Source organism: Haemaphysalis longicornis, unplaced genomic scaffold (genome assembly GCF_048455015.1).
Source record: "Haemaphysalis longicornis isolate Haplotype H1 unplaced genomic scaffold, Haemaphysalis longicornis Haplotype H1 scaffold_2, whole genome shotgun sequence".
In the NCBI taxonomy this organism is placed as follows: Eukaryota; Metazoa; Arthropoda; class Arachnida; order Ixodida; family Ixodidae; genus Haemaphysalis; species Haemaphysalis longicornis.
The window spans coordinates 151742514-151754442 of NW_027526295.1; the positions used below are offsets into that span (position 1 = coordinate 151742514).

Consider the following 11929-nt stretch of genomic DNA (forward strand, 5'->3'; position numbering starts at 1 on the left):
CTTAAGGCCCAACCACATGCAGCGTATTTTCGGCGTCGCGCCAGCGTCAGCGTCGTTCGGCGTCGACGAGCGTCAGCGCGCGCGCCAAAATGCATGGCGACGCGGGCTGACGCTCCGGCGACGCCGATATCTACGCTCGGCAGATCTCGGCGCGAGCGCCGGAAGCGGCGCTGGTGCCAGTTTCCGGTTGTGCCAGTCCGTCTCGCAGTTTTAATGGCGGCCGACATGCCGAAAATCAACGCTGAGGCACTAATAAGTGCAGTCGCTGCCCGCCCCGCTCTATGGCAGGCTAAACATAGAGACAACAAAAACAAACACCGCAAACAGGCGTTGTGGGACGAAGTGGCAGCAGCCGTGGCGCCTGGTGTTGCGGACGGAGGTAAGGCACTTGTCACCTGCGCTGCAGCCTGTGCGCATAGTTATTGCAAAAAGTCGTCATTGTTTTCGTGTGTTTGTGCCACAGAAACGGTGCAGAAAAAATGGAAGTCGCTGCGCGACAAGTACCGGCGTCTCTTCAACCTCATGCTGGACGCCGAAAGAAGCGGCGCAAGCGCGGAGGATATGCCGGTAATCACCTGGCCCCACTACGAGCAACGTTAAAGTCACTTCAGTGCATTTATAAACAAAAATAAACGTTTACTTTAAAGCCTAATTACAAAAAACTCTGCACAACTTGTTTATGTTGGCACAGAGCTAGGCAAGCAAGTCTGGCAACACACACAGACGCAGCGTCGAGCGCGCACGCCGGCGCGTGATTTCGCCGGTCCCATTCGGTTACTCGCCCTCTCCTGCGGGCGCGCACGTTGACGCCGAACGACGCTGACGCTCGCGCGACGCCGAAAATACGCTGCATGTGGTTGGGCCTTTAGGTGCAGTTTTGAAGCCCAGAACAGAAAACGCGAGACAAGTCCTGAACCCAAACTTCAAAGAAGAACGTGTCCACGCTTTTCAAGTACAGGTACCTAAACACCTTAGCTGCCCACCTTCGTTGATCCATTGCCCTCAACCTCATCTCAAAGCATATTTTACTCTGAGCTTCTCTAACTTCAAACGACGCCCAGCCCATATCTCCCTGAACTGCTTCGTTAGTTGTTTTTCCATGCGCGCCTAAGGCCAAACGTCCTACCGTTCTCTGGTTTCTATCAGACGTTCTATCAGGCCTTGAAGCCTGATAGAACGTCTGATTTTAAGCAGAGTACAGCATTCGCAAACGTGAGACCCGGAACCATTACTCATTTCCACATTCCTCTTACTACTTCATATTTGTTATACCCCCACAGAGCTCTATGCTTCATTATGGCTGCGTTTCGCTTTCCCTTAACCTTAAGTTGCTCCTCGTGAGTACTTAAGTAGTTATGCCCTTCGTTTATCCACACTCCCAAATATTTATATTCCTTCACTCTAGGTAATTCGCCTTGCTGGATAGACACTACGTCGGTGGTAGCAGTGGTAGCGTCTTTGCCCGGCTTTGCCCCTGCGCCTCATCACCGCAACCGGCTGTTACTCCGCGCGGCGCAAAAAGTGCCTTACTGCGAGTATTTTGAACGTGACACGAGAAGTTTTTGTGATTTCTCGCACTTAATCTTCTTTCAAATTCTTGCAGCGACTGAAAAAAGACTAGGTGTGCAAAAGAAGACGATGCTACGCATTAAGCGCAATCTCGTTTCAAAACGCGCGCGCGTTGACATGCAGGTGATGCGGCGGGTTCGTCGCTTCAGCGGAGTGATACACTACATGAGCTTTGCTGTTCTTAACTTGTACCCTAAGCTGCAAAATTTTCTTTCCTCCATGCTAAGCTGGCTTTGCCGCACGATTAAATTTTGTCGACGCGACTTTTGTCGATTTCGGCGGGCAAGGGTGAGCTCTTGGCGGATATGACGTCATTTTCCGCCTCTGCTTTCCCCGCGCCATTTGTTTACATGCAGAAAAGTCAGTGCGCGAAACTACGCCGTCTACGCGGTGGTTCTGGGCTTATTTTTCTTGTTTTGTGGCCCGCTAAGCTTTTGAAACGGTGAAAGGACAACTTCCTCAGCGTCTAAAACCACACCTTCCCCTCAGAAACTCAAGGGCTCGCCTCAACTTTCCCTGTTGTCCGCTGGACGACCTCACCGCGCTCAGCACTGCCGTATCCTTATTCCTCTTCCGAAACTTATAATCTGAAAATGAAAATAGCTATTTTCAACTTGCGCATGGCAACGAGGCGTACAGAGGGGTTAAAAGAAATTCGAACAACGAAGCGCACAGCCTCCGACTTATGCTGCACCGTCTGGCTGAGTTCTTCCAATCGTTTTAGAGTGCGGCCTACTGTTGGGAAGTGCTTTACCAACAAGCTAGCGTCACCGGTAATTTATTTTGAGGCGCCTGTATGCGCTCTGTCGACGCTGAACAGTTCGGGGGTTGAAGGGCATTGTGCAAGCTGCAATCACCTTGCTGCGCGCTTTGCTCCCGAATATATAGTAGATAAAAGGCGCGCAAGGGGCTCGCTTGCCGGCGAACGTGCATCCACCAATAAAAAGACGTGAATACGGTGGCCATTCTGCATTTACCCACCTGATAAGCAGGGCGAAGAGCCATAAAAAGCACAGCACGTATCAGCCGTGCAAACTGGCCTGAACGAGTGAAATGCTGTTCAAACAGCAAATCGGAGACACTCCCCTTTAATTATAGGTGTGTAACTTCGTCGGCCGCTTATATCGCGGAAAGTCAATACTCTACGATCTGCGGCGTTGCTTTACTGTTTTCTGACATGGTTTCTACTTATCTAGCTAGCTTAACCCATTCTTGAAAGGCGCTGTGTTTCAAATGAGCAATCAAGCCCTGGATGAAATTTGGAAGCTGTGTCTTAAAAACTAGGAAGCATTGCTTTTCAGCGTGCCTGAAGCCACTCAAATGTGCTAGGCTATTAGCTTGTAGAAAGAATTCGGTGTGCATTGGACATGCACTCCCTTTGACAGCAACCCTCTTTCTACCTTCCCATCTGTACGGGATTCCCAGCCATACAGATCTTTGTTTACCACTGAACATATTGGCCTAGGTGCACAGTGAGACAGCTTAGCCAGAACTGGTCAATGCTGAATTCCGGATTTTTTCAAGCTGCGCTTTAAGGTACCTTTGAGTGAATATTTGCCATAGAAGCTGGCTGTAAGTAATACTGTTTCATGTCAGAGCCTGCATATGATGCAGTGTTTAAACCGTAACTGCTTTACATCTTGTACAGATGTTTTCCTCAACATCGATGGCCGCTGAACGGCTGCAGACACGGCATAACTCGCATTTTTAAACTGCTATAACTAAGTTCTTATGGTAATCAATGAGATTGTAGAATCAGCCTTGCATTCAAATGTGATGTGGTGTTAGCTTTTGAATGTGTATGTTAGGATGTTGGTATAAAAGTTGTTTTTAGGGATGACCGCTGCTACATGGTCAACCTAAGCAGGAGCCCTTCATAAATGTGCAACTGCTAACCTATCTATTGCCACAGCATGAAGTGAAAAGTCTATCGATTCCGTGTTTCAATTAGCCTAAACACAGACGTAACCATGCGGACTAAAGCAGTCTGTGGTAATTGAACCGTTAATAACGTAACTTAAACCAAAACATTAGTTCCTAACCTAGTGTAACCACACATGGTTCAGCATAACGAAAAACACCAGGTGAAAAACACCATATCTGCTTGTGTGAAGGAGCATGGTAATCTCTTAGTTCTACCGGACGACGGTTTAGTGGTGTGCGGCAGTTGTGCCATACAGTAAATGCACAGGGAGCGGAAAAGTGGTGGGGTCACAGCCTCAATTTCATTTCACTTACTTTCCTTAGAGACCCTCAGTGGGAATGTTACGTTAGGGGTGGTGTAAGGGCAGCAAACAGTCATTTGTAGCCACAGTGTCAGATGTGATTTTCTGTCCTAAAAGAATTTTAAATGCATGTTGATACAGAACTGACTTTGATAGGTGCTTTGTTCTTTGTTTTGTCCAAAGCAGCTTAGAAATCCTAGGTTGAGTGCAAAAAAAACAGTTTCAAACCTGCACCCTTTGAGCCGATATAGTCGTAGTTTAGGTGCACGTTGCCACCTACACTACCTGTGCGGTTTTTTGTTTGAAACATTCCACCTGGTATGTACATGTGAATACTGTCTTAGAAGGAGCTGGTCAGTCCTCGCACTGTGTATCACAATAATAGATGTGCAAAAGCATTACGGGCAAAAAGCTTTATTGGGCATCAATGGGGGCTAGTTGATGCTGCATACCTGAAGTGGAAAAGCACTTATACTTTGTGATAGGCTTTCTGAATAAATTACTTGTTAGTTGCGCTGCTGTCTTGTGTTGCTGACCTTGTTCGCTTCTTTTTTTTTCAAAGTGTAAATTCTTTTCTACTTCAACAAAATAAGCTTCTTTGTCCTAAAGACAGCAGTCGTTACAGAAGCCAACCATTTTTAAAAAGAATTGCTGAAGTGCTTGTACTGAGTTTCACTGAAAAGCATGTCGTTTAGTTTGTAGATTAGTTTGCTTTTTTTTTTTTTTGTCTGAGCATTTAGTGCTAGCTTCTTCAGGTTCCTGTGTTAGCAATAGATCCCTGATGGATCCATCTTAGCACCCAGTTGAAGCTGCGGATGTGAGTGAGAGGCTTTGTGTGTCCATTTATCATCCACTAGTGGTGGTTTTAGGTATCACCGTTGGGTTGCTGAGCTCTATGCTATTATTACATCTGGGATCTTGTGAACAGAGTGTGCGCCATTTTTGTTTCCAGCCTGCCGGTGCCTATCCTTTCGACATTAATCTGTTTTGACAGTGATGACCTTTTTAATTACCTTGTTTAGCTATTAGAACACGCTAACTTGCTCAGTTTTAGGTATTAAAAAGGTGCGAAGGTGTTTTTGCATTACGTATGCAGGGTGCACCGCACGATGAACTTTACGTGCACACAAAAACCACGTTGGAAATTTCGACTGTGGGGTTGTATCAGGAATGTATAAGTAGTACGTCAGTGGTGAATTTTGGCTGAAAGTACCGTATTTTTGTGATTCTAAGCACCCTCTCCTACTTTTGGTAAAAAAATTGGGAAAAAAGTTTGCATGCGGATCTAAGCATTCTAAGAAACCATCGCAAGGTGGATTTCAGACGCGTGGAAGTGAACCCAGGTTGATGTTGTGGCCAAGTAATTTAGGAAGTTTTCAATTACAAACCACTTCTACGAAACAGAAGACGACCTGATGGGGGATACTGAGAGGGGCGGCCCAAGCAGCACAACGTACTCGAATTTTGAATATTTCTCAAATAAGACATTATTCCTTGCACACATCTCGTCGAGATACGGCTGACAAAAAAGAAAAAGGCGGGGGTGGGGGGGTGTAATTTAAGTTTTTCGACTCTAAGCACCCCCCCCCCCCTTCCCCCCCTCTTTCTTTTTTCCACGATCGCGATACCCACCCAAAGTGAGGAGCCCTCACTTTGGGTGTCGTGATCGTGGAAAAAAGAAGGGGGGGGGGGGGGGGGGAGGTGCTTAGAATCGAGTAAATACGGTACTTGTGCATAGTAGTTTTTTTTAACAATTTTTATTGTTATTATGCCTGTAACAATTTTTGTTTTCATGTCGTATTTGGTGTTACCAAATGCATTTCAATAGTGTGTGTTATAGCACTCCTGCTCTTTTTTGTGCCGGCCACTTGCAGTGTTTTTGCTTGTGCTGTGCGTGCGTTACAATGCTAAATTTGCCCACAGAATTCCCGAGTGTTATAATCATGCCTAATGCCATTGTGTGGGAAGTTGTTGGTGCATGTGTTTAAGGAGCATGTATGCTGAACTAAATATGCAACTTTTATTTCAGGAGGTTGATGTCGGCATTTTCAACGAATTTGGCCTGCAAAGGACCAGATGAGAGTTATCTGCCCCGTGGCTTCATGCGGCAACTTAAACGCAAAGAGAAGCTTAGCAAAGATGTGAAATATCTACTCATTTACTCGTTCCTGACGCAAATGTTTTGGCATCAGTATTTCCTAGAAACTATGGTTGCTTGCCCCATTTTAATGCTTTTTCTCTTGCGACTATTCCCTGCTGTATTCATTGTATAAATACAAAAATTTAGGCTAACAAGCTGCCTATTGTGTGCGCAGTAGTGAAGAACGCTGAATGAATGAGGTGTTGATATGAATTGCATACAATAAGCAGTTGTAGTTCTCTAGCACTAACCACATTTTTGCATTTGTCTAGTCCGATTAGGCTTGGTTTTGCTAATGGTAATGGTGCTACTAAAGAGACCCTACTAATAAAGGCTTGAATAACCGGGGGAACCTGCTACCTGCATTAATTTTTTGTGTTTCGAAAGGCACAAACAGCATTTGTATAGTCTCACGGAGGCCCTCAGGCAGGCTTTATTTGTCCTCTGCGAACTGCGGATAGTATGCCTACGTCTGCTGGAAGGTAATAATTTCACGCAGGCAATAATAAGAATGATTTCACAAAATCTCGGGAAAATGCGGCTTTACCTATTTTTCTGGATAGCATCGTGCATGGGAGTCATTGCTACGAACATGGAGGGAAAAAGGGTCTACGAGGCATTGCGAACTGAGATGCACTTTTGTCTCGATAAGGCTTGGCTGTAGTTGGATAACAAGTGAGCTCCTTTAAATGTTGACTTTTAAAGGAGCAACCGGTAAGGTCCCCCTTGTTCTGAAGGGACAGTCGCCTAACCGTCACCATAATTCCTCTACAGCAGTTGCAGGGACTTGTCGTGGTGTAGGATCGGGAAGTCTGCGGGAAAAAAAGGTGACACTATTAAAACAATGACACTGCACTCGTGCACAATTTGCAGTGTTGAGAGTTGTACCATGTTGTAACCTTATGTTCACCAAAACTCAAACTAAGCGAAATTGTCCAGAGAAAATTATTGACACAGGAACTTTATTCGTTACCTTGTATGTGCAAATGAGAAGAATCGAAAATCTCTCACTGTAGCAGAACTTTCTACGAGTTGGAATTTGTGGCTGTGGGATTTGACTGTTGCATGCAGAAGTTTTTTATAGCTCCTCCCTTACCACCATCAGCCTTGCAGACAGTGTTGCATGTCAAGTCAATGCGGATGTGTGCGGTAATACAGGATGTGCTATGGTAGGCTCCGTAAGCTAAGCTCTTTTGCTGCCGAGTGCAAAATTTCACATTTATTTTCTGACATGGAGAGCTTTCTCATTGAAAAAACACCAAAAGATATTTTGTTGAAAAAAAAATTTGTTGAACATGGGTCTCTAAAGGGTGCAATTGAATTCACAGCCCTCTGCTACAGTACGGCTATATCCCCAGGGGTGCTTTGTGACGTGAAACCCCCGTCTGTTGCAGTATGTGGAAGTCCTTCCTTGCTAAAGGCCTTGCACTGATCTCTGACTTGGGTTTTGATGTTGGGCAACATTTTATTTGTGTAGCATATGGAAAAGAGACGTCCTCTGTGGTAGATTTGCTTGGCGGTCTTACTGTACATTTGAAGTTCCTTTTCTTCAACCAGCTTTCATTCTGTAGTTTTGTTAGTTGTATCAGCTTAGTAAGTTATGCCTGTCATATGGCTGGATGTAAATTTTTTGAGATTGATTGCTATAAGAAATGAGCATGCCTAGAAAAGAAAACATTCACAGAACGGCTTCTGGGCATAGCTCAGTGGCTTCATTGCATCCCAGATTTCCTACTTCATTTGTGTGCAACATTCTACTGAGCTTCTCCTATTTCATGTGAAGCCTACAAAAATAGAAAATGGGGGTCAGCAGCCCAGCCCGCCACTTACATGAAGACGTCTTGTATTCTCAGTGTAGCAGTGAACTTCTTGTCCTTTTGTTCAGGTGTACTGGAAGGATGGATACATATTTTTTGCAAGCAGGGCAGCTTACAAGCTGCTCTAGTATGAAGAACACCAATTGCATGCTTTCAATCTGAGCAAGTACCGACGATGCCTATGGCAGGGCTGGCGGGATCAGGCCTCATAGATTTATAGCCCCACTCTGTCGCAGATGCTGTAATTGGTTCCTTGCATTCCTGAGTATGCAAAATTGCACTTTGTACTGATAAAAAGTTGAATTTTTTCAATAACAAGCATTTATTTGTAAAAAGTAGTGACCTATGTAAATATGACAAACAGTGTGGCTTGGATTTGTTTAGTTTGCTTTATCGTCGAGTTAAACATTTTTTTACGCACACCCATGATCAAAAGTTTACGGACCAGGAAAATGGCAATTTTAGGTTATTTCTCTTCCGGTAGCAGCCTGACAAACTGTCGCATGTGAGATGTCATATAGTTACTGAAGTAATGCAAAATATGGCACATTGTATCCCGGGCTGCTGTGCGGCTGAGAAATAACCCAAAACTGCTGCTTTTGTGGTCCGTAATCTTTTGCTCTTGGGTGTACATTTAATTTTGGGAGTTTTGGAACACCCAAGAAAGATGAGGCCTCCGTCACGTGTTCATGAAAGCTTAAATCAGGACAACCAAATGTGGCCCAGCATGTTTTGTCCTGTCAGCATTCTTGTTTTTGTTTTGATACTTACTGCACTTCCTTACGATCGCAGTTTTACATTTGGAAGCTGCAAGTGGCACCCTACAAGGAGCGCCGGATGCTGACCTTCGTCACAAATCTGGCACCCAGAGTGGATGTTCGAGCAATCAAGACACAGGAATCCCGGAAACAGGCATAGACAGTGACTGGAACAGTGACGTGCACCACGGGAATGAGTCATTCAAGTGCACCGTTTGTGCGGCATCGTTTTTCTGGAAGGCTGATTTAACCAAACACATGTTTACTCACACGGGTAAAACACCATACAAGTGTGAGTACTGCTCGCGTTTCTTCACTCGGAAGTACGACATAGTGCGACACACGCGCCGGCATACCGGGGAAAAGCCGTTCACCTGCGGCGTCTGTTCACGCGCATTCTCTTCCAAGGAAAGCTTACAATATCATGCAAATAGTGCTCACAGAAAAGTGGGGTCACTGTAGTGTAGTGTACTTGTTCTGGTTAATTTGTGGGAAGACCCTGAATAGCTCACGGGTAAACTGCTCTGTACTGTTGGTCAAGCGCTGCTATTTAAGACTAATAAATGTGTTGATTTCAACTCATTCTTGCGTATTGATTCAGCAAACTTGATACAATGAAATATAACATCCTGAACAGGTCCTGGTTTGTGGATTTCTGAATCAAATTTCAAATGTTCACTTCCACACATGCTGCATTCCTGGCATGTTTATCGTTGTGTTTGAACTTTGGTGAACTGGTTTTCATTTTGCAGTGAGGAGCTTTCTGTGAGAAAGTTTTTTGTAGTTCCACAAATAGGAGGCAGAGGGAGGGGTTCAATCAGCTGTGGTCCCTTGGAACTATTAATCTCGCATCGGAGTCAGTGAGTCAAGCGCGTCAGCCAACTGAGCCGAGGCAGCAATGAACAGGACCATGATGCCAGCAGATAGCTGTAGGGAAGCGCAATATAAGTGGCCACTGAAATGAGTATTACATCGTGCTTACATTGTGATTTCTCTAACAGCGCAAAGAAAAAGCAGGAGACTGGCTGTTGGTGTGGCCTAGCAACGTCAAGTGAAAGCCATCTGCTTGGACAGTTATTTTTTAGAATACGACTTAACAAAACTTGTTGCTGAGCTAGTTGGTACATAGTTCAAACAAAGTTAAAAAACGTGGCGCAAACTAGACGGGACAAAGGCCATGGTGAAAAAGGCCATGGTGCACTGCACAGCATCTCAATGCTTGTCTAAGTGTAGTTGATTTGATGAACTGCTGTGTTCCTGCTCAAAGGTGAAGGCAACCTAGTGACAATTAACAATATAATACCTCTGGCCAGGCGCAAAGAAACTGCAGACTGATAAACGAAAAAATTGATTGCAGATCCATTCAGAGACCCTTAAAAAATGCATGAGCATTTGGTTGCTGTCATTACCATGCCTTTCTCTTTTGCCGCCAGCACTGGCTGCACAGTTATTCTAAATTTGTACAAGTGGTGGCGGAAGCTATGGGACTTGGAAAGGCAGAGGCAGCCGATGAGATGCGCTCCGACTTGTCTTATTGACAGTGCTGCCAGAATTGGGAAGGCAACTGTCTACACGAGCTCTCTGCACTCCATAGTTCTGTGCTCCTCTATCGCTCACTCTGACAGAGTAACGGGGATTAGCGTCAATTAATTTGCCGGCATGCCCGGACTATTATTGCTAACGCAATGAGTTTGCCACCAGTGAACACATTTCAAGTGAAGAACTTAAGATGAAAGATGGAGTGGCTCGCTGCAACAAATTATGAAGGGCTATTGAGCAGCGACCATCTGCTGTGCTATGAAATGCCTTGTCATCGTTGGCAAATATTCCAGTTGTGTTCACAGTCAAAGGGGGTTTCTTATCTTTTGCTGGAAGTTGCAGCTTTGGGTGATCTAGACTGACGATAGTCTGCCAGTTATATTTGGAGGAGTGATGTTCAAGTCTTTTTCTTATTTGTTTAGCTCTTGCTTAGAAGCAAAACTGTTTTTAGCCTGTGCTGAGCACAAGATGGCAGGTCCTATTCGGGCTTTGGCGAACATTTGTCAAAATATTTGTGCAGGGTACGGTTCCCCAGGTGGTTTAAATTATTCTGTAGTTTTCCATTTAAGGTTTCTTGTAGCTCGGACGCAGGTTTTGCGCGTAAAACTCGCAAGAGTAAGTTTTTTTGTTTGTAACTTTTAAAGGGTTGTGGCTGTAACTTCAAAGCATTGTGCATGAACCCTGAATTATTGCTGCCGTAAGTTTGCAACATTACGGTGGCAACCGAAGGTTTCAATTTGAAGCTGCTGTTGCTTACCATATCATCTTTCGTTATCATACGTTGAACTGCCTGGCCCTTGCACAATGTCAGGTGGTTACCCTAACGTTGATTTTACCTTTCCCAATGTTACCCTAACATTGATTTTACCTTTCAGTCTGTAATCACATAATGTTACAAGATTCCACAATGTTACCAGAGGGGCGATGGTGGGGCTCGGGCAGAATGCACGAGTACTCATAGCGATGCACACATCTGTGATGGCTACCTCAAAATGCATTTTAGTGATCAGAGTAATAATGCACTGACTGAGCACTAACTAAAGCTTGCATTAAAAAAAATTTTGGCTTGCACCCGTCAGAAGGTGACTGATAGCAAATTATCCTAGGCGACCAAACAATCAAATTCGTAGGTAGCATTTACACAACTGCTGTTAATTCTTTTTTCTTGTGCTGCAACTGATAAAAAAAGGTACACTGCTGTCCCCTGCTAATGTACGTAGGTAATGCGCTGGTTGAAGGCCTAACTGTAGGGGTTTACCAGTCAGCATGAGGTGGGTAAATCCATCGAGAGAATTGCATGCAATCTAAAAACAAAAAGGAAATGGTAGAAAATATGTCCCTTAGTCCTGTCTCTTTGCAGTCCCTAGGACAACCTACAAGCTGGGTGGGAAAGTAGCTGGTAAATAGTCACTGCCTCATCTATTTTCCTTAACACGTAGCCAAATTCCTTACAGTTGTTTATAAAACTGCACAATTTTTATTGGAAACAAGCAGTATTTTGAATGAACTAGAATTGTGTTTTGTTTTTATTGTGGCTTTACACTGCCAGACATTTTTTCGCACTTCACTAGTAATTTAACTCATCGGACTGGTTCAAAGCTTGAAAACCGGTTTGCGAACCGGTTCAGTACAAGATCTGGTCGAACCGGAACAAAATGAATTCACACCCAAACTGTAACCAAACCAGTATTTTTTTTTTCTATGTCATAACTGGCATTCAGCAAATGACAAGGTGTGGCTTGTTCCTCCCTTGTAGGCAGACCAGGCAGAAGCTCTCGTGTTATTTGCCAGTCTGCAACACTGAAAATGTGGTTGCATAGGAGCAGGTGTCTCCTGCATTTGTGCACCGTGCTGACACTTGGCAAGCATTTCCTGGACAGG

The 11929-nt window shown here is 44.6% G+C and overlaps 1 protein-coding gene across 3 annotated transcripts; it reads left to right on the forward strand.

Annotated features, from left to right (window-relative positions):
- The first annotated feature begins 72 nt into the window (after nucleotides 1-72).
- LOC144169318 (uncharacterized) lies at nucleotides 73-9080 on the forward strand. 3 transcript variants are annotated; one of them, XM_077698410.1, is made up of 4 exons: nucleotides 73-379; nucleotides 464-567; nucleotides 6709-6761; nucleotides 8544-9075. In XM_077698410.1, exons 1-3 carry the CDS (start codon nucleotides 94-96, stop codon nucleotides 6733-6735), a joined length of 417 nt encoding a protein of 138 aa, XP_077554536.1. In that variant the 5' UTR covers nucleotides 73-93; the 3' UTR covers nucleotides 6736-6761; nucleotides 8544-9075. The 3 variants fall into 3 exon arrangements, with proteins under 3 accessions (XP_077554536.1, XP_077554535.1, XP_077554534.1); XM_077698409.1 differs by having other exon boundaries at nucleotides 6709-9080; XM_077698408.1 differs by lacking the exon at nucleotides 6709-6761 and having other exon boundaries at nucleotides 76-379; nucleotides 8544-9074.
- Nucleotides 9081-11929: the final 2849 nt, after the last annotated feature.